This window comes from Chiloscyllium punctatum, chromosome 3 (genome assembly GCF_047496795.1).
Source record: "Chiloscyllium punctatum isolate Juve2018m chromosome 3, sChiPun1.3, whole genome shotgun sequence".
Lineage (NCBI taxonomy): Eukaryota > Metazoa > Chordata > Chondrichthyes > Orectolobiformes > Hemiscylliidae > Chiloscyllium > Chiloscyllium punctatum.
The window spans coordinates 46,442,857-46,465,652 of record NC_092741.1 but is presented as its reverse complement, the minus strand read 5'-3'; the positions used below and the strand labels follow the sequence as shown (position 1 = coordinate 46,465,652).

The following is a 22,796-nucleotide window of genomic DNA, read 5'->3' as shown; positions in this document are numbered from 1 at the left end:
AAATCAAGAGATAGAAAATACATGTAAGGACAGCACCGTTACTTCAATATGCAGGTGGACTGGGAAAATAGGTTGAAAGCAGATCCCAAGAAAAGGAATTTGTGGAATACCTATGCGCTAGATTTTTGGGGTTTGTGGCAGAGTCCACTAGGGAACAAGGAATTCTGGATACAGTGATGTGTAATGAGGCAGACATGATTAGAGAGCTTAAGGTGAAGGTGCAGTGACCATAATATGATAGAATTCACCCTGCAGTTTGAGGGGGAGGAGATAGTATTACAATTGAGTAAAAACAACTACAAAGACATGAGGGAGGAGCTGATTAGAACTGATTGGAAGGGAATTCTGGATTAGTGGTGCTGGAAGAGCACAGCAGTTCAGGCAGCCTTCAACGAGCAGCAAAATCAACGTTTCGGGCAAAAGCCCTTCATCAGTTATTCCTGATGAAGGGCTCTTGCCCGAAACGTCGATTTTGCTGCCCGTTGGGAGGCTGCCTGAACTGCTGTGCTCTTCCAGCACCACTAATCCAGAATTGGGTTTCCAGCATCTGCAGTTATTGTTTTTACCTGATTGGAAGGGAAGCCTAGCAGAAATTCCTCCCAAGAAAGAAGAAACATACGAAAAGGAGGGTGAGGCTTGGAAAGCTTTTAAAAACAGCAGAGAATAATCAAAAAAGCAATGGGGGGGGGGGGGGGAGAAAATGAAACAGGAGGGTAAACTAGCTCGTGATATAACAAAAATTTGCAAGTATGATTTTAACTATATAAAAATTTAAGAGTGGGCACTGGACTGCTGAGAAATGAGGCTGGTGCAGTAGTAATGGGGAACAAAAAATGGTGGAGGAACTGAATAGGTATTTTACACAAGCCTGCATGGTGGGAGGTGCCAGTAGCATACCAGAAATTCAAGAGTGTCTCAAGGGGCAGAGGCAAGTATAATGGCTGAAGGCAGTGGTAAGTAAACTGAAAAGTCTGTAGGTAAACAAATCACCCAGACCAGATGGACTACACTCCATGGTTCTGATGATGATTGAGGGGTATTGGTAATTATCTTTCAAGAATCACTGTAGTTAGGAAGGGACATAGAGGACTGGAAAATGGTTAATGTATCAGTCCTGTTTAAGAAGAGAAGGAGACAGAAAACAGGAAATTATAAGCTAGTTAGCTTGACTTTGGTCATTGGTAAGATTCTAGCGTCCATAATTAGGGATGCATTTGCGCAGTAGTTGGAGGTGCATGGTTAATATGAGTCAGCATGACTTCATCAATGGGTGGTCATGCTTGACCAATCTGTGAGAAATCTTTGAGGTAAGGCAAAGTTAGACAAAGTTAGCCAGTGGACATGATCTATTTTGATTTCCAGAAAGACTTTGAAAAGGTGTTGCACAGGAGGCTGCTGAATAAGAAGCCACGGTGTTTATGATAAGGCTCTGGAATGGATAAATGATTGGCTGATTGATAGAAAGCAGAATGTAAAGGGTCTTTTTCAGGATGGCATCCAGGAACGAGAAGAATTCTGTAGGGATTAGTATTGAAATCACAAATACTCACGTTATACATTACTGATCTGGGCAAATGAGCTGTGGGCACTGTTGCGAAATTTGCAGATGACACATAGATAGGTGGAGGCACAGACTGAGGAAGCGGGAGGCAGCAGATAGACTTGGACAGGCTAGGAGAGTGGGCAAAGTAGTAGAAGATGGAATACAACTTAGAGTACTAGGTTATGCATTTTGGTTGGAAGAATAGAGGTAGAAACTATTTTTTTAAATAGGGAAAGACTTCTAAAATATGAAGCACAAAGGGACTTAGGAGTCTTCGTTCAGGATTCTCTTAAAATTAACGTGCAGGTTCAACTGGAGTTAGGAAGGCAAAAGTAATGTTAGCATTCACTTCAAGAGGGCTAGAATATAAAAGCAGAGATGTACTCCTGAGACTGTATAAATCTCTGGTCAGACCACATTTGGAATACTGAGAACACGTAAGAAAGAATGTGTTGGCCTTGGAGGAATCAAAAGGAGATTTACAAGAATGATTCAGGCAATGAAGGTTTGTCATATGAGCACTTCAGGACAGTATTTTGAGAGGGGATCTGATAGAAACTTACAGAATACTGAGAGATCTGAGTAGATGTGAAGATGTTTTCACTTGGAGAAACTAGGTTTGAGAGCACAGTCTCAGAGTGAAAGGACAATGCTTTAGAACTGAGATGAGGAGGAATTTCTTCAGCCAGAGGGTGGTGAATCTGTAGAACTCATTGGTTTCCACAGCGTTCTGAGGCAATTATTGAGTATATTTAAGACATAGACAGGTTCCTTATTAGCTACAAGAAGGCAGCAGACGAATGGGGTTGAGAAACATTTCAGCCACAATGGAATGGTGGAACAGACTCCATGCGCCAAATGGCCTAATTCCGCTCTCATATTTTATTGTCTTATGGTGTGGTGATAATATTTTGGAATCTACATACAGACTAGAAAAATCAAATTAGTCAAAGTAGCCAGGAAAGAACAGCAATCATAATATGTTTGGAATTTTATATTCCATTTGATGGTGAGGGGAGTGGGTCTGAGGCAAGTATTTTAAAATTAAATATGGGAAGCTGACAGCATGAAAACAGAGCTAGCCAAATTGAACTAGTAAATTAGGTTAAGGAATAGGCCAAAGAGATGTAGTGGAAGATACTTAAGGGGACACTTCAGAATACACAAAATAGATACATTCCAACATGAAAGGAGAATTTCAAGGGAAGGAACACCATCCATAGTTAATTACTAATGTTAAAGATCATATCAAACCTGTAGAAAAAAGCATATAATTACATAAATTTGCACAGGATGCTAGAAGCTTGAATACAATATATAAAACTGCAAAGGATGACGCAAAGATTCAATCAATTAAAAATTAGAGAGTCTGAGAGAAAACTAGCTAGAAACATCCGAAATAGGGAGGAGTTCCTGGAGATGTTTAAAAAAGAAATGAGATGGCAATGATATTGGTCCTTTTGAAAGTCAAATGGAAGAATAACAAAAAAAAAGAGATTTCAGATTAATTGAACTGATATTTTGTATCAGTCTTCATGAGAGGATACAAGTCATATCCCAGAAGTAGCTGTCAGTCAGAAAATGGAATTGAAGGAGGAAGTGAAGTAAATTAGAAATGCCAAGGAAGTGGTACTGAGCAAATCATTGGAGCTGGAGGTTAATAAGTTCCTGGATCCTAATGGACACCTTGAAAGGATGTTAAAAGAAATGGTTAGTGGGGAAGCTGGTGTGTCGTTTTCATTTCTCAAAAATCCATTGATTTGGGAAAGTTTCACTGAATGGAAAACCACAAATGTAATTTCTTTAGGATATTACATGTAAATTAGCTTAACATCTGTTAGAGTAAAAATGTTAGAAGTCGTTAAAGACATTGTAGCAGATCACTATGGAAAAAAATCAAGATAATTAGGAAGCCTTTTTGAAAGAGAAGTCATATTTAACTCACTGATTGGAGTTCTTTGAGGAAGTAATGTGCTGTGCATAAATGCGAACCTGTGGTGTACTGAACTTGGATTTCCAGAAAACTTTTGATGTTACTGTGGAAAATAAGAGCGCATGTTCTAGAGGGAATGTATTGGAATAGATAGGTTGGCTAGCTAACAGGAAACAGACAATAGTCATAAATGGGTCATTTTCTGGTTGGCAAATAGAATGAGCGGTGTGCCATTAAGATAGTTAATAAAGTATGTGGTGAAGAAAACATAAGAAAGCTACAAAAAGATATAGATAGGTTAGGTGAATGGGCAATGTTCTGGCATATAGAGTAGAATATGTGAAAATGTGAAATAGTCTCTTTTGCCATGAAGAATAAAAAAATCTTTATCTAAATGGTGAGAGATCATAAAGCTATGAGATACATAGGATTCAGTGTAATCTAACGGAATCTCATCACTTATTGCAAGGGAGATTGAATACAAAAGTAGGGAGTTCATGCGCCAGTTATAAAAGGTATTGGTGAGACTACATCTGCAGTACTATGTATAGTATTAGTCTCCTTATTTAAGGAAGGAAACAAATACATAAGTAAAAACTCAAAAAAATGTTGCTAGACTAATGCCTGGAATTGATGGATTGCCTTGTGAGTAAAGACTGGCCAGGCTCAGGTTGTATCTGATGGAGGTTACGAGAATAAGTGTGTTGACTTGATTGAACATATAAAGATCCTGAGGAACCTTGACATGATATGTGCAGAAAGGATATTTCTTCATATGGGCAAATCTAAAACAGTGGATCACTATTTAAAAATAAGGGGTCACTTGTTTAAGACAGAGATAAGCATTTCTTTTCCCCTTCTTAGAGACAGTTGAGTCTTTGGATCTCGCTTCCTGAAAAGATAGGGAAAGCAGAGCCTTTGATTATCTTTAAGGCAGAGGTGGATTGAATCTTAGTATGCAAGTGGGTGAAAGGTTGCCAGGGTAGGTGGTAATATAGTGCAATTAGATGTGTCATGATATTACTGACAAGGTCTGAAGGGAGAGTGGTCTACTTCTGCTTTTCATTTGTATGCTCCATACCTTTAATTGATCAATTTCTTATAACACTTTAAAATTACATTTAGAATTAAAGCTCTATATCTTGACTTAATTAAGATACTGTACAGCTCAACTTAATTGTCTTTCAGATCACCTCAAGTTACAATCAAGGTCATTCTACCCTTTCATACAATTTACTGTGATTTGTAAACAAGCATGACTAATTATACTCATTAGATATTAGACTGAAAACATTATTCACAAATTTACAATTGAAGAATATCTTTATTGCATAGTTTTCATTACTTTATTTAGTACAGTATGCTAATTTCTTGATAGTGTGCTTCGTCACAAGGCTGAGTTATAAAAAAGTGGTTGCTCTCTAGGGTTTTCCTTTTTACAAGTTAATGGTGACATTGCCACTTGCAACTTAACTGTCTGGAAATCAACCAATCAAAATTCTCAAGGACAAATTCTAACCTCTCTCTTCAACCCCTTGGAACAGCAATTTATCATTCAGCACAGGTTAGCAATTTTGCCTCGTCTCTGTGGTGTTAGATACAAAATGTAATATTTCTCAATTCAATCATGCATTTGAAAAAGAAATTTTAAATAGAACAATAAAAAAGCGATCAAAAACTACAGCCTGTTCATGAAATCAGCTAACGATATTCAGAAGCAATGTTTAGCATCTTTTCCAATAGAATGACTTCTAAAGTATCTGATCAAAACAAAGCCATTGCTGAAATCATTATATTTTTGGGAAAAATACTGAATAAGTGTTGAGTTATGTTTCTTATCTAGTCCATGAAGCACAAACTAAATGCTACTGTTTGTCTGATTGAAATGAGTCTCTTAGGATCCCACCATTTGCTTCTGCGTAATGTGAACAATTACGTTCATTTATAAAATTCTTTAAAGCAAATCAGGATGCTAAATTTCTGACATCATAGTTTTATTTCACATTTATTCCACGTTGTGAATTTGAGACGGTAGAAATGCAGAAATTAAGACTGTTTCTTGTGACAGAGTGATGACAAGAATATATCAAAGGCTGCCTTCTTTTTTTATTTTTGCAAATTGAATGAGATCATGATAGGCTAGCTACATTTCCAATTCAAAGAAGCACCTGTAATATAATAAACACAGGAAATTATTCAATGCTTTGATATAAGTATAAGTCCTTTTAGCGAGTTTTGAGAAGCTTTGTTGCTCAGGTTGAGGTTCTGGATGTAGGTTTGCTCGCTGAGCTGGAAGATTCACTTTCAGACATTTCACCACCCTACTAGGTAACATCTTCAGTGGGCCTCCAGGCGAAGCAATGCTGATGATTCTTGCTTTTTATTTATACGTTTGGGTTTAGAGTCATGGAGATGTACACCATGGAAACAGACCCTTCGGTTCAACCTGTCCACGCCGACCAGATATCCCAACTCAATCTAGTCCCAACTGCCAGCACCCGGCCCATATCCCTCCAAACCCTTCCTATTCATGCATATCCAAATGTCTCTTAAATGTTGCAATTGTACCAGCCTCCATAACATCCTCTGGCAGTTCATTCCATACACGTACCACCCTCTGTGTGAAATCGTTGCCCCTTAGGTCTCTTTTATATCTTTCCCCTCTCACCCTAAACCTATGCTCTCTAGTTCTGGACTCCCTGATCCCAGGGAAAAGACTTTGTCTATTTACCGTATCCATGCTCCTCATAATTTTGTAAACCTCTATAAGATCTCCTTGTTCAGCAACACTCCCTAGGACCTTACAATTAAGTGTATAAGTCCTGCTAAGATTTGCTTTCCCAAAATGCAGCACCTCGCATTTATCTGAATTAAAATCCATCTGCCACTTCTCAGCCCGTTGGCCCATCTGGTCCAGATCCTGTTGTAATCCGAGGTAACGCTCTTCGCTGTCCACTACACCTCCAATTTTGGTGTCATCTGCAAACTTACTAACTGTACCTCTTATGCTCGCATCCAAATCATTTATGTAAATGACAAAAAGTAGAGGACCCAGTACTGATCCTTGTGGTACTCCACTGGCCACAGACTTCCAGTCTGAAAAACAACCCTCCACCACCACCCTCTGTCTTCTACCATTGAGCCAGTTCTGTATCCAAATGGCTAGTTCTCCCCTCTTTGGGTTGATGTCATTTCCTGTGGCGATGTCATTTCCGGTTCTTTTTCTCAAGGGGTGGTGAATGGGGTCTAACTCGATGTGTTTGTTGATAGAGTTCCGGTTGGAATGCCACGCTTCTAGGAATTCTTGTGCGCCTCTCTATTAGAAGAGACAAAGACACATACACCAAACACCACTAACTTCATCATAAAGGACAATATCTTCAAACTAGTGGACCTATGCTTTATCACACACTTCACCTTCAACAACAAAATCTACAGACAAACCAACGGAACACCCATGGGATCTCAGATATCAGAGTTCTTAGCAGAGACAGTAATGCAGAGACCCGAACAATCAGCTCTGCCAACCATCCAACCCAAACTTTGGGTCCGCTAGGTGGATGACACCTTTGCCATCACTAAACGAAACAAATTAGAGGAAACCTTCAAGACCATCAATATTACCCTTACTGCCATAAAATTCACAAAAGAGGAGGAAAACAACAAACTGCCATTCCAAGTGTCACAGAAGCTTCAAACCAGCATCTACAGGAAAACAACACATATGGACCAAATATTAAACTACAGAAGCAATCATCCCAACATTCACAAACAAAGCTGCTTCAGAACATTATTTCAATGAGACAACACACACTGCAGCACAGAGGGACTACGCAGAGCAGAGGAAAATCACCTATACCAAGTATTCAAAAAGAATGGGTACCCAATGAACACAGTCTGCCAATTTCTCAGCAACAAACACAAACAAGCAGACAAAACATGTCCAGAAACCCTAGCCACTCCCCCTACATCAAATACATCTCGGAAATGACTGCCAGACCCCTTGCCATCATGGTAGCCCACAAACCACCAACACACTAAAACAGCAGCTTCTCTTAATTTGGGAATATGCTGTTGCTGGTATTTAAGAAAGAAAATTCTACAGTCCAGCATAACCTTCCCCACGGAAATCTGTGTAATATTCTTTGTACAATGTTAATGATAATGTATAAGATGAATAACTCTGACATCTACAGTTATCAAGACTACATTTTATCAAGACTGAGAAGAGAGGAATGGAATATAGATAAATGCCAGGTGCTGCAGTTTGGGAAAGCAAATCTTAGCAGGACTTACACACTTAATGGTAAGGTCCTTGGGAGTGTTGCTGAACAAAGAGACCTTGGAGTGCAGGTTCATAGCTCCTTGAAAGTGGAGTCACAGGTAGATAGGATAGTGAAAAAGGCATTTAGTATGCTTTCCTTTATTAGTTAGAATATTGAGTACAGGGGTTGGAAGGTCATGTTGCAGCTGTACAGGGCATTGGTTAGGCCACTTTTGGAATATTGTGTGCAATTCTGGTCTCCTTTATATCAGAAGGATGCTGTGAAACTTTAAAGGGTTCAGAAAAGATTTACAAGGATGTTGCCAGGGTTGGAGGATTTGAGCTATAGGGAAAGGTTGAATATGCTGGGGCTGTTTTCCTTGGAGTGTCAGAGGCTGAGGGGTGATCTTACAGAGATTTATAAAATCATGAGGGCCATGGATAGGATAAAGACACGTCTTTTCCCTGGAGGGGGGAGTTCAGTACTAGAGGGCATGGGTTTAGAATGAGAGGGGAAAGATATAAAAGAGATATAAAAGAGGCAACCTTTTCTCGCAGAGGATGATTCGTGTATGGAATGACCTGCCAGAGGAAGTGGTGGAGGCTAGTACAATTGCAACATTTAAAAGGCATTTGGATGGGTATCTACGCCATTTACTGCGGCTCCACATGAAGGCCACCTTAGAGTCATAGAGATGTACAACATGGAAACAGACCGATCAGTCCAACCCGTCAATGCCGACCAGATATCCCAACCCAATCTAGTCCCACCTGCCAGTACCCGGCCCATATCCCTCCAAACCCTTCCTATTCATATACACATCCAAGTGCCTCTTAAATGTTGCAATTGTACCAGCCTCCACCACATCCTCTGGCAACTTATTCCATTCACGTACTACCCTCTGCATGAAAAAGTTGTCCCTTAGTCTCTTTTATATCTTTCCGCTCTCACCCTAAACCAATGCCCTCTAGTTCTGGATTCCCCGACCCCAGGGAAAAGACTTTGTCTATTTATCCTACTCACGCCCCTCATAATTTTGTAAACCTCTATAAGGTCACCCCTCAGCCTCCGACACTCCAGGGAAAAGAGCCCCAGCCTGTTCAGCCTCTCCCTGTAGCTCAGATCCTCCAACCCTGGCAACATCCTTGTAAATCTTTTCTGAACCCTTTCAAGTTTCACAACATCTTTCCAGTAGGAAGGAGACCAGAATTGCACGCAATATTCCAACCGTGTTAACCAATGTCCTATACAGCCGCAACATGACCTCCCAACTCCTGTACTCAATACTCTGACCAATAAAGGAAAGCATACCAAACGCCTTCTTCACTATCCTATCTACCTGCGACTCCACTTTCAAGGAGCTATGAACCTGCACTCCAAGGTCTTTGTTCAGCAACACTCCCTAGGACCTTACAATTAAGTGTATAAGTCCTGCTAAGATTTGCTTTCCCAAAATGCAGCACCTCGCATTTATCTGAATTAAAATCCATCTGCCACTTCTCAACCCATTGGCCCAGCTGGTCCAGATCCTGTTGTAATCCGAGGTAACGCTCTTCGCTGTCCACTACACCTCCAATTTTGGTGTCATCTACAAACTTACTAACTGTACCTCTTATGCTCGCATCCAAATCATTTATGTAAATGACAAAAGGGATAGGGCTCAGCACCGATCCTTGTGGCACTCCACTGGTCACAGGCCTCCAGTGTGAAAAACAACCCTCCACCACCACCCTCTGTCTTCTACCTTTGAGCCGGTTCTGTATCCAAATGGCTAGTTCTCCCTGTATTCCAAGAGATCTAATCTTGCTAATCAGTCTCCCATGGGGTATCTCGTCGAACGCCTTACTAAAGTCCATATAGATCACATCTACTGCTCTGCCATCATCAATCTTCTTTGTTACTTCTTCAAAATACTCAATCAAGTTTGTGAGACATGATTTCCCATGCACAAAGCCATGTTGACTATCCTGAATCAGTCCTTGCCTTTCCAAATACAGGTACATCCTGTCTCTCAGGATTCCCTCCAACAACTTGCCCACCACCGAGGTCAGGCTCACCAGTCTATATTTCCCTGGCTTGTCTTGACCGACCTTAAACAGTGGCACCACATTTGCCAACCTCCAGTCTTCCGGCACCTCACCTGTGACTATCGATGACACAAATATCTCAGCAAGAGGCCCAGCAATCACTTCTCTAGCTTCCCACAGAGTTCTCGGGTACACCTGATCAGATCCTGGGGATTTATCCACTTTTAACCGTTTCAAGACATCCAGCACTTCCTCCTCTGTAATCTGGACATTTTGCAAGATGTCTCCATCTATTTCCCTACAGTTTATATCTTCCATATCCTTTTCCACAGTAAATACTGATGCAAAACATTCATTTAGTATCTCCCCCATTTTCTGTGGCTCCACACAAAGGCTGCCTTGCTGATCTTTGAGGGGCCCTATTCTCTCCCTAATTACCCTTTTATCCATAACATATTTGTAAAATCCCTTTGGATTCTCCTTAATTCTATTTGCCAAAGCTCTCTCATGTCCCCTTTTTTTTTGCCCTCCTGATTTCCCTCTTAAGTATACTCCTACGGCCTTTACACTCTTCTAAGGATTCACTCAATCTTTCCTGTCTTTCCCTGACATATGCTTCCTTCTTTTTCTTAACCAAACCCTCAATTTCTTTAGTCATCCAGCATTCCCTATACCTATCAGCCTTTCCTTTCACCCAAACAGGAATATACTTTCTCTGGATTCTCGTTGTCTCATTCCTGAAGGCTTCCCATTTTCCAGCCGTCCCTTTACCTGCGAACATCTGCCCCTAATCAGCTTTTGAAAGTTCTTGCCTAATAGCATCAAAATTAGCCTTTCTCCAATTTAGAACTTCAACTTTTAGATCTGGTCTATCCTTTTCCATTAGTATTTTAAATCTAATGGAATTAAGGTCGCTGGCCCCAAAGTGCTCCCCCATTGACACCTCAGTCACCTGCCTTGCCTTATTTCCCAAGAACAGGTCAAATTTTGCATCTTCTCCAGTAGGTACATCCATATACTGCATCAGAAAATTGTCTTGTACACACTTAACAAATTCCTCTCCATGTGAACCCTTAACACTATAACAGTCCCAGTCTATGTTTGGAAAGTTAAAATTCCTACCATAACCAACCTATTATTCTTACAGATAGCTGAGGTCTCCTTGCAAGTTTATTGCTCAATTTCCCTCTGACTATTAGGGGTTCTATAATATAATCCCAATAAGCAATAAACATATCGAGTTAGACTCCATCTACCACCCCTGAGAAAAAGAACAGGAAATGATATTGCCACAGGAAATGACATCATCAACCCAAAGAAACCCAAACATATAAATAGAAAGCAGGAATCATCAGCAGTGCTTTGCCCGGATGCCCACTGAAGATGTTACCTAGAAGGGTGACGAAATGTCTGGAAATTAACCTTCCAGCTCAGCAAGCAAACCCACATCTATAAGTCCTTTTAATTCTTGCAGAAATGTGACTTTTTTGGCTGCAAAACCCTGATCAAAATTTAAAATCTTCTACATAGTGCATCAAACATTAAATAAAAGGGGAATAATTTAAACTAAGTAGCCTGAGGTTGTGAAAAACTGGCTGTTTCTATTTACTTCTAGTAACAAGTAGCCAGGCATATCAACCAAAGACTGAAAAAGAATTCAGGACTTTTAAAATAATTGACAATAAGATATTGAAAGTCTAGGGTCTTGCTTTAGATGTTCACACAGGTACAGCAATATTAATTACTTACATAAGGAGTTAAATATGTCAATTTTAAAGGTGTACCCATAATGCCTATTCTTTAGTTACAAATAGAGGGTAACAATAATATCCCTTTGTAATGGTAACTGGATTTGTGACTTTTTTTGTATACTTAATCTTCTTGACAAAATTGTTAAGATGAAGTAAAATAGTTGTTATTTTACACCAAGTTATTATGGCTAAACACACAGTTTAATCTATATTTGTCTTTATATATCTTAACGTAGGAAATGAACACACTATGTTACCCCAATTAATTGTTTTTTTATTTAAGCATATTGGATAGAATTTTAGGCCCTGAACAACTTAGGCAGTGGTGACAATTGGGAAATTATGATTGGAATGAAAATAATTAGTTACTTGCCGTTCTGATAAAAACGTGTGATTTTGAAAATTAGATTTTAACAGCTAGATGAGAATCTCACTAGTAAACAGCAAGGGGTCTATTTGTGTGCGTGTAAACATTTCATTGTTAACAGAGAAATATAGAAAGCAGGAGTATGCTATTCAGCCTTTAAATGTGTTGCTCTCTTCACCATTATCCTGATTGATCCTCTGTCTCAATGCCAATATTCTCATTTCCTCCACCCACCTCTTGATGTCTTCAAAATCTAAAAAAGTATTTACCTTTATCGCAACCAGGGAAAACACCCTCCCTGAATCTAGTCTATCCAGCCCTATTAGAATTTTATGTTTCAATCAGATCTCCTCTCATATTTCTAAACTGTAGCAAAAAAAAATTCCAGTCAAAAGAATTTCTCATTAAAGGACAGTCCTGCCAACCCTGGTATCAGCCTAGTAAACTTCTGTTGCACTCTCTTTTTGGCAAGTATATCCTTTCTTCAGTAAGGAGATTTGAGTGTGCATTATAGTGGACAAGGACATCCAGATCCCTTTCTACATCCACACTTCCCAAGATATTACAACGCAAACAATACTTCTCCTTTTTGTTCCTCGCACCAAACTTAAGCTGTACTGTACTGTATCTGTCATGTGTATGCCCACTCACGCAAACTGTCTAAATTATCTTGAAGCTTCCTTGTACTCTCCTCATAACCTCGCCCAATTTTCTGTCATTCGCAAACTTGGAAATGTTGCATTTGATCCCTCATCCAGATCATGTACACATCTGGAACAGCAGGAGCTCAAGCACTGACCCTTGCAGTATCCTACAAGTTACTGCTTGCCACTTAGAAGAACTTGGAAAAAAGACCCATTTATTCCTACTCTGTTTCTTGTCTGTCAAGCAAATTCTCAATCCAGGTCAATATACTAGTGCCTTAATTTGGCCCACTAAACTCTTGAGGTGCCTTCTGAAAATCCAAATACACGACATCCATTGGTTCTCCAACTAGATCTCCTAGCTCCATCCTCAAAAATTTCCAACCAATTTGTTTAGCATGATTTGCCTTTCATAAACCCATGCTGGTTTTATTCAATCCTGTACTCTTTTTAATGTATTGTTATCAAATCTTCTACAATAAACTTGCGCATTTTCCCTACTCTTCGTGTCAGATTATCTAGTCTGTAAATCTTTCTCTCCCTCCCTTTAGAAATAGCAGGAATAAATTTGCCACCCTCCAATCTGTAGCAACTGCTCCAAAAACAATAGAATTTTGGAAGGTGTCCACCATTGCCTCTAATATTTCCATGGCCACTTCTTTTAGTACTCTGGTATGGAAATTATCAGGCCCTGGTGATATATGCCCACTTTTACTGTAGACAGAACTAAAGCATGTGTTCAACTCTTTTTTTTATTACTCATTATAATTTCCCTGGCTTCTGACTGAAAGAGCTGAAAAATGTGTTGCTGGAAAAGCGCAGCAGGTCAGACAGCATCCAAGGAGCAGGAGATCAGCTCTGATCTCCAGCATCTGCAGTCCTCACTTTCTCCTTCTGACTGAAAGAGACAAACATTTGTCTTCAATCAGAGTTCATGTTGCGGGTCTGCTGACCCTTCCTCAGAACACCAGACCTGAAACTTTAACTCTAATTTCTCTTCTCAGATGATGCCAGACCTGCTGAGCTTTTCCAGCAACTTCGGTTTTTGTTTCTGATTTATAGCATTCGCTGTTCTTTCAATTCTTATTTGTCTTTAAAGGTCTTTTTCTCTTCACATGTTTTTAGAAACGTTTCCAATGACTTTCTATGTTTCCTGCAATCTTATTCGTACTCTATTTTCCACTGCAATCAATACATTTTGTCTTCCCTTGCTGAATTCTATTATGCTCCCAGTCCTCAGGTTTGCTGCTTGTTCTGACAATTTTCTGTGTCTCCTCTTTGGATCTAATACTATTCCTAACTCATGGTTGAGCCGCATTTCCCTTATATTTATGGCTAATAGGAATAAATAACTATTGTAATTTATGCACATCATCTTTAAATATGAACTATTGCCTGTCCACCATCAACCCCCTTTTTAAAGTTTCCCAATCCATTTTTGTCAATTTGTGCCACATAGCCTCAGTTTCCTTTATTTAAATTAAAGGCCCTAATTTCAGATTCAAAAACTTCAATCACCATCTTTATGAAGAATTCTGTCATATTACGGTTGCTCTTCCCAAAAGGGATCCTGCACAAGGTTGTTAATTAATCCTCTCTCATTACACAGTACCAGCCTAGAATAGCTCTTCTTATTATGGCTCTTGGGACAGTAGTTGTGTCCTACCTGTAAGCCAGAAGGCCTGGGTTCAAGTCCTCACCTCCTCCAGAGGTGTTTCATAACATTTGGTCAGGATGGTTAAAAATATCTAGAATTTCCTATTCTCCAATTAGTTCCTCAACATACTGGACAAAAACTATCACGTACACCTCCTGGAAATCCATAATAGCATTGTTAGTTTGGTTTGTCCAATCTATATGTAAATAAAAGTCATCCATGATTACAGTTGCACCTTTAAATCATCATATATCTCAGATATCCTGTTTCGTGCCTTCCCTTACATCTCCACTACTGTTTGGGAGCTGAAAGACCACACCCCTTTTCTGCCCCTTGGTATTTCTTATCCACATTCATACAAATCCCACATCATGATTTTGACCCAACATTCTGCCTCCCTTCTTGGAGGAATACTCCTTTACTAACAATGCTACTACTACCTTTCCTTTTCTGTCTGCCCTTTTTAAACAGTTAGTTCTCATTCTTGGTAACCCTGAAGCCACATCTCTGTTGCTGCAACTGTATTATAATTATTTATATTTACTTGCAGTGTTAATTCATCTTGTTTTATTGCAAACATTCTTGTGTTAAAACACAAGGCCTTTCGACTTGCCTTTTTAACCCTATTAGTTATCTTACCTTTAATTTGCATTGTGGACTCATTGTTTCTCCTCCGTTTTTTTCTGCCTTTCACTTTTGCTTCCTACATTTGTGTCTTTTGTTTATACTCTTGCCTCAACCTCCTCTATCTCCCTGTTCTGGTTTTCATCCCCAAGTCTTTCTAGTTTAAACTGGCTCCAACAGCACAATTAAATAAACAAAGACATTGGTCCTGGTCCTGCCAAGATGCAACTTGTCCTGCTTGGTCCCATCTTCCCCCTATATGGTCCCAATGTCCCAGGAATCTGAATTCCTCCGCCTACACCATTTCTCCTGCCATGTATTCATACGGTATATCCTGTCACGAGCACATGACACTGGTACAGCTACTGAAATTACAGCCTTTGAGATTATTGGGTTCCCCCATTAGCTATGTTTTGTCTAATTTTTCCTGCTAGCCACATGGATATCTGGATGTCTAAGCATGGCAGTAGCTTCCAGAACTGGACATCAATGCATCCACATACTGACTTGCATACCCAGTCAGGTGAAGAAGTGCCCGGAGTGAGTGACTAGGTAGCACAGAGGGCAGGGTCAGTCTTTTGTGGTACTTGGTGAGTGAAAATGAATGAAGGTAATGCTAGACGCAACAGTGAATGCTGGTAGACCATAAGTCTTGGTAACAGCTGGGTGTAAGGTAACAGAGAGACGGCGATTCTTAGCCTTGCATTGCACACAACGTCGTTAACTTTCTTGTAGAAATGCTGCTTGTTGCTTTGTACTGAAGAAATGACACTGACCCAGGTTGCTACTTAACACCAGGTCTCCTCTTGCTGTTCTGAGGAAAGACAGCAGCACTTCTCTTCACCATCCCGACCACCAGATCCTGTTAGCAAACCAGAGTGCTACCTCTCCTATTATGCAACTGCAAAGGGCAATTCCTGGCTTGTGGTGCTTGAACTGGTACCCTGTTGGCTTTGAATATAGCACTGCATGTAATACTGCAGATAAAGTTATTCCTGCCAAAAATCAGGAAATGGTAACATCTTACTTTATTTCTTTTTACAATCATAGAACATGGAACAGTACAGCACAGAACAGGCCCTTCAGCCCACGATGATGTGCCGACCATTGATCCTCATGTGAGGTAAACCTAATGTATGAACTCTCAAATTTCTGTGACCATATGCATGTCCAGCAGTCTCTTAAATATCCCCAATAACTTCGCTTCCACAACTGCTGCTGGCAACGCATTCCATGCTCTCACAACTCTCTGCGTAAAGAACCCGCCTCTGACATCCCCTCTATACTTTCCGCCAAACAGATTAAAACTATGACCCCTCGTGCTAACAATTTCTGCCCTGGGAAAAAGTTTCTGACTATCAACTCTATCTATGCCTCTCATTATCTTGTACGCCTCAATTACGTCCCCTCTCTTCCTTATTTTTTCCAATGAGAAAAGTCCGAGCTCAGTCAACCTCTCTTTATAAGATAAGCCCTCCATTCCAGGCAGCATCCTGGTAAACCTTCTCTGAACCCTCTCCAAAGCATCCACATCTTTCCTATAATAGGGCAACCAGAACTGGACAGTATTCCAAGTGCGGTCTAACCAAAGTTTTATAGAGCTGCAACAAAATCTCACGGCTCTTAAACTCAATCCCCCCTGTTAATGAAAGCCAAAACACCATATGCTTTCTTAACAACCCTGTCCACCTGGGTGGCAATTTTAAAGGATCTATATACTGCACCCCAAGATCCCGCTGTTCCTCCACACTGCCAAGAATCCTGTCTTTAATCCTGTACTCAACTTTCAAGTTCGACCTTCCAAAATGCATCACCTCTCATTTATCCAGGTTGACCTCCATCTGCCACCTCTCAGCCCATCTCTGCATCCTGTCAATGCCACGCTGCAGCCTACAACAGTCCTCTATACTGTCAACGACATTTCCAACCTTTGTGTCGTCTTCAAACTTGCTAACTCATCCTTCAATCTCCTCATCCAAGTCATTAATAAAAATTACAAAGAGTAGTGGCCCAAGATCAGAGCCCTGTGGAACACCACTCACCACTGACTTCCAGGCAGAATATTTTCCTTCCACTACTACTCGCTGTCTTCTGTCGACCAGCCAATTCTGTATCCAGACAGCTAAATTTCTCTGTATCCCATTCCTCCTGACCTTCTGAACGAGCCTACCATGGGGAACCTTATCAAATGCCTTACTGGAGTCCATATACACAACATTCACCGCTCGACCCTCATCAACTTGTCTAGTAACTTCGGTGCACCCAAAATCAATTAAAATACATTGACATTAAATTGCAACAAGGTTCTTACATGAGCCACAAAATGCATTACAAACAAGATCAGAAGGTGAATAGCATCAGGCTCAGGAGACTACAGCCAGGAGAATTTTGAATTTTGCAATTAAGAAACAGATGTTCAAATATTGGTATCATTAGATGGACTTGTACGCTCACAGCTCATTACTGATATAAAGTATCATCTGGTGATGAGATAGATACACAAAATATTTACAAATGCTTAGTTTTTTTTAATTACTTGACAATAATTTAAATCCTTAGTTGAAGCTCAACCACCTACCTCAAAATGTACTTTCCAAACTACAATAACTGGTGTACCAGTTCATACCTATTTGGGAATAAGCTTCTGTTTATTCCCCACAACTTATACATTAGAAATTGAGAGTTGACTAGATGCTGCCAAAATACCTACAAGTAATTGAAGCTTTATGCATAGTTACTTTTGTTTGAAAGGGTGGGGTACTATAGGGAAAAATCATCATGACAGTAAAATATGGCAGCCTTACTTTCCTCTAGAAAAGAGAAAGCTGAGATGATCTGAAATAAGTTCTTATAATTAAGGGGATAGATAGATGTAGAATAAATATTTCCACTAGTAGGAGACCAAAGATAAAGATAAAATAAAGAGGACTCTTGTGGCACAGTGGTAGTGTCCCTATCTCTTGGCCAGAAGGCCTGGTTTGAAGTTCCAAGTTCCATCTGCTCCAGAGATGTGTCATAACATGTCTGAACAGATCGATTTAAAAAGAAGGGACAATAAATATACGATTTTAGTTAAGGTGAACAGCACAGCTACATTGAAGCGAAGTAGCCGAAGGTAAAAGGAATAGAAGTATATGTTGGCAGCATGCGATAAAGTAAGTTGGAGGAATTCAAAACAAAAATTTGAAAAGGCAAATGTTAATGAACGTTGGGAAAGGTAATGGATTCCAATTAAATTATGTAGTCTTTCAACAGTCTAGCATGTTGGGCTGAACAGAATTGGAACAGGACAGGATTTTACTTCAATGTTTAATTGTTCCTTGCCAGATCTGAATTTCTGTTTTTGTTTGTTTCAGATCTCCACAGTTTTTGGTCAAACTTCTTCGTTTATCAATGTTTTTTTATCCATCTTGGTTGATATGCCAAGATGCTTAATATGCTTGATTTCACAAAAAAAACTATTGCAGTTTTGAATGTTTAAATTCACATGTCTGCAAAACATTTTGGAAGAGCGTTTACTACTACCCCTTCTTAACGATATCACCCTAAAGTGCCAAGCTCTAATTTTAAGGTTGTGCTCCCTAGTGCTGGACCCCTCTGCAAGTCTTTCTTTACATTCACTGGTAAATTTAACTCCTTTAATAATAGCACAGCAATTAATATTATTCACTCTAACATTCTAAAATCTTGTTGATGGAGTACATTAGCTGTATGCAAATTTTGATTCACTGTAAATAGCTCATGTTAGTTCCTACAACAAAAAGCAAAATTGCAGTAAATCAAAAATGAAGAGATAGAGAAAGATTAAAACAAATTAGCGGTATGAAAAATATTCATGAGACAATATAGCAGTTGAAAACAATCAGTTTTGGAACATCAGTCAGGTTTACTTAGAATTAATCAAAAGAGAAAAATGTGCAATACTTGCAATTGGCAAAGATTTTTTAACCATATTTTCCTCATAAATGAAAAATGTTTTCTTTAAAATAACAAAACTCATGATAACATGAATTATTCAAAAAATGATTTATCCTTTAATACTTTTATTAAAGTTTCACATGAAGGCCTTTTTTTAAAAAACAGAATTACAAGTACAAACACCCCCTTCAAAGTCCTGTCAAACTTTGCTACCCATTCTGCAGAATGCAATATTAAAGAAAATACAGCCATCTCACCCAATCACAAGGCAATGTATTTGCTGACTCCTACTGAATGCCAGTTTGTTTAAAAAAAAGTCAAAGTCTTCTACATACCTGTAGCTTGGTGTGAGAGATATATTGAAGCCTCCATATCCATAGAGAAAAGCAGGATGAGTGTTATCAAGTTTGATTCCTTTTTTATGAACAATAAACATTGGTATTTGTGTCCCATCTCTACCAGAAAAGAAGAGCTACATAGAAAAATTATAATACTATTATCAGACTGTATTTTGTATTCTGATCATCATTAAAATATTAAATCAGATCATTAACTTCAAACATAAGTGGCCAACATTCTTCCATAAAATTTCCAGTCTTTTATCTTTGTGAATCACTTGGCTGAACATTGGGAACTATGGAAAGCCACATATCAATGATGAACCGGTGTGCCCATTTAATGTGCATACATATCAATTTGCTGTAATTATAGAGGGTTTTGGTTAGACCATTCCCAGAGTAATTTGCATAGCTTATCTCTGAGGAAGTGCAACAAAAGTCAAAACAAATGGTGGCGAGGATGAGGTGATTGCCTATGAGGAAAAACTGAGTAGACGAGGCCTGTTTAGCCTGGAGTTTACAAGCATGGGAGGTGATCTTATTGAATTATAACATTTGTACAAGATTTGAGTTGATGCGGTTTCCTCTGGCTGGGGAATCGAAAATTAGAGGGTTACAGTTGCACATTAATAGGTATTTTGTTTTTAGGAATGTGATGAGGAAAACTCTATTCACTCAAATGGCGAAAATCTTTGAATTCTCTACCCCGGGTTTGAGGATGTTCAGTCATTAAGTACATTTAATGGGCAATTGGTTTTTGGGTGTTAAGGGCTATGTGGACATTTTGGGAAGGTGCATTTGAGCTGACAGTCAGCCATACCTTTGCTGAATAGTGTTCCAAGTTGGATAATGGATGAGTGATGGAGGAGGAGAATGGTGTAATCAGCCATGTCAAAGGCTGCTGAAAGGATGAAGAATAGTTTATGGCATATATAATTTGTAACCTGATGATGGCCATTTCAGTCCTGTGGAAGGAGCAGAAATCTGACTAGAAGGATTCAAACAGGGAGTTCGAGGAAAGATGAGCATGAATTTGGGTGATGATTACACATTCCAGGACTTGAGAAGACAGAGATTGGTGATGGATAACAGTTTACAGGTCAGAAGAGTCAATGGTAGTATTGAGGGATGGGGTAACAACAGGAGATTTATAGGGAAGAAAACAGTATCAGCTAAAATGAGATCAGGAAAGGAAACTGGTCGGCAGTTTGCATATAATGTATATTCACTTGCTGTCATCATTTTAACCAGCATTTTATTCTGTTAACTGCAAGCAAACTAAAATAAAATTTAAAATGCAAAATGAAGACCAATTTAGAACATAAAAGTTACATGCTCATTGAGAGAAAAATTGAAAGAGTTAATTCATTTGACAACACATCTCTTAGCAATGCTCAGGAGCCTTCCAGTTATTTCAGTATTCTGATAACAGAGTCAATGTTGAAGTTTAAAAGAAGCTGATGAGTACCAGACCCTAGGGAAAAGAATGTTTGTAGGCAAGAAATATTACATAGAGGGGGCTAATTTTAGAATCATTGAGAGAACCTTCAGGAAAGTTTCTTCATAAAAGGGTATTGCTGTTTCACATTTATCAGAATGGACTCAAATAGAAAATGATAAAACAGTGCTGGGGTTAGATTAATCAATGTATTCTTTTTTAAGATAGATTACTTACAGTGTAGAAACAGGCCCTTCAGCCCAACAAGTCCACACCGCCCCGCCAAAGTGCAACCCACTCATACCCCTAACACTACGGGCAATTTAGCATGGCCAATTCACCTGACCTGCACATCTTTGGACTGTGGGAGGAAACCGGAGCACCCGGAGCACCACGCAGACACGAGGAGAACGTGCAAACTCCACACAGTCAGTCGCCTGAGGCAGGAATTGAACCCGGGTCTCTGGCGCTGTGAGGCAGCAATGCTAACCACTGTGCCTCCATGCCACCCATATTCCTCAGGACTCTAGTTATGTAAATTATTTGAGTACATATACTGGCTCTGTTCCAAGTGTTTTGCAGTTATCAGCAGCTTTTTAAATGTAATCAAGGTCTTTAGCCATTCAAGGATAAATAATAAATCTGGTCAACATGATGCCAGTGCTTAGTGGATGGACTTGCTAAGAAGTCAGCAGATAATGAAAGAGACAAAGCAACATCTCAGTGATTTTGACATTGGATTGCCCCATGTAGCGGAAACCTGATAAGTGCCCATCATTTTAACTGGTGTTGATTGCTCCATGGTTTACATATAACCATTTAAGGTTACGCTAAGGTTTAAATATCAGCAGTATGGTGGCTGTGTGAAACTTATCAAAGCTGAAAATGTTGAACATTGATTCGTGTTGTGGGAACCTGTCTGCAAATCCACCAGCACATCAGTGCAAAAGATAAGGCTGAAGCATTCACAGCAATATTCAGCCAGAAGTACTAAGTGGATGATCCATCTCTTCTCCTCCACTGGTTCCCAGCATTCAAGAAGCCATTAGAAGTGCTGGACACTACAAAGGTTACGGACCCTGATAACATTCCAGCAATAGTGCTATAAGACTTATGCTCCAGAATTTGCCACTCAACTAGAAAAGCTCTTCCAGTACAGTTACAACACTGGCATCTAACCAATGTGTACATACTGTCCATTAAAAAAAAAAGGACAAATCCAAACCAACCAGTAGCACCCCTTCAGTCTACTCTTGATTATCAAGGAGGAGTAAATAACAGTGTTATTAAGAGACACCTGCTCAGTAATAACCCATTCAGTGACAGACAGTATGGGTTCTGCCAGAACCACTCAGCTCCTGACATCATTGGAGCTTTGGTTGAAACCTGCACAAAAGAGCTGAATTCCAGAGGTGAACAAGGTCAGAAGTCACACGATCCCAGGTTAGAATCAAATAGGTTTATGTGAAATCACAAGGTTTCAGAGCGCTCCTCCTTCATCAGGTGAAATGAAGAGATGCACAATGGCACAGAATTTATAGGCAGATCATACAAATGGTGTGGGTGGAGTGTTGACAGGCTTAATAACAAGTCTCTGCAGGTGATGAAAATTGTCAGCCAGTGCCAGAAAAGTGTCAACAGTTTAAAAATGAAAAGCTACCCATGATCCAATTAATTGAGGCAGAAAGATAATTACACAAAAAAAAATCGCCAGACAGGAATGTACCTTCCCAGTGGGGAAATACTTCTGCAGTCAAGGATGTTCAGCCTCTGATCTTCAGTTAAGCACTCTCCAAGGTGGCCTTTGAGATGCACAACAACACAAAATTGTCCAGCAGAAACTGATAGGTCAAATGCTTTGAGCATGAGCTCTTTCTCAGGGATGAGGGGGTAGCCTAAGGGGGCTGAGAGATAAATGGGGGAGCGGGGGAAATAGGATCAGACAGTTCAAGAGGGTGGTGCCAAGGTGGAAGTTGGGATTCTCCAGCTACACAGAATCAATGTCAATTTCACCAGTTTCCTCATTTCCCCTCCCTCCACCTTATCCAAGACCCAAACTTCCAACTCGGCACCACTGTCTTGAACTGTCCAACATGTCCATCTTCCTCCCCACCTATCCACTCCACCCTCCTCTCTGATCTATTACCATCATTCCCCTCCCCCCAACTTTCATCTACCTATCGCATTCCCAGCAACCACCCACCACCATCAATCCCTTCCCCACTCCCCCAACCGAAACTTTATCATCATGTAATTTTACAGTCAGATCAAGAAATCTTTGGTTGCTGTTT

The 22,796-nt window shown here is 39.8% G+C and overlaps 1 protein-coding gene across 4 annotated transcripts in view; it reads right to left on the bottom strand.

The window, feature by feature from the left end:
- The window catches only part of LOC140458371 (prolyl endopeptidase-like), a 173,843-nt gene that overhangs the window by 44,487 nt on the left and 106,560 nt on the right, over nucleotides 1–22,796 (bottom strand). For all 4 annotated transcript variants that reach the window (XM_072552818.1, XM_072552845.1, XM_072552838.1 and 1 more), the window contains one exon: nucleotides 19,065–19,201. In XM_072552818.1, the coding sequence (XP_072408919.1) occupies nucleotides 19,065–19,201 (137 nt within the window). The remainder of the gene's footprint in view (nucleotides 1–19,064; nucleotides 19,202–22,796) is intronic.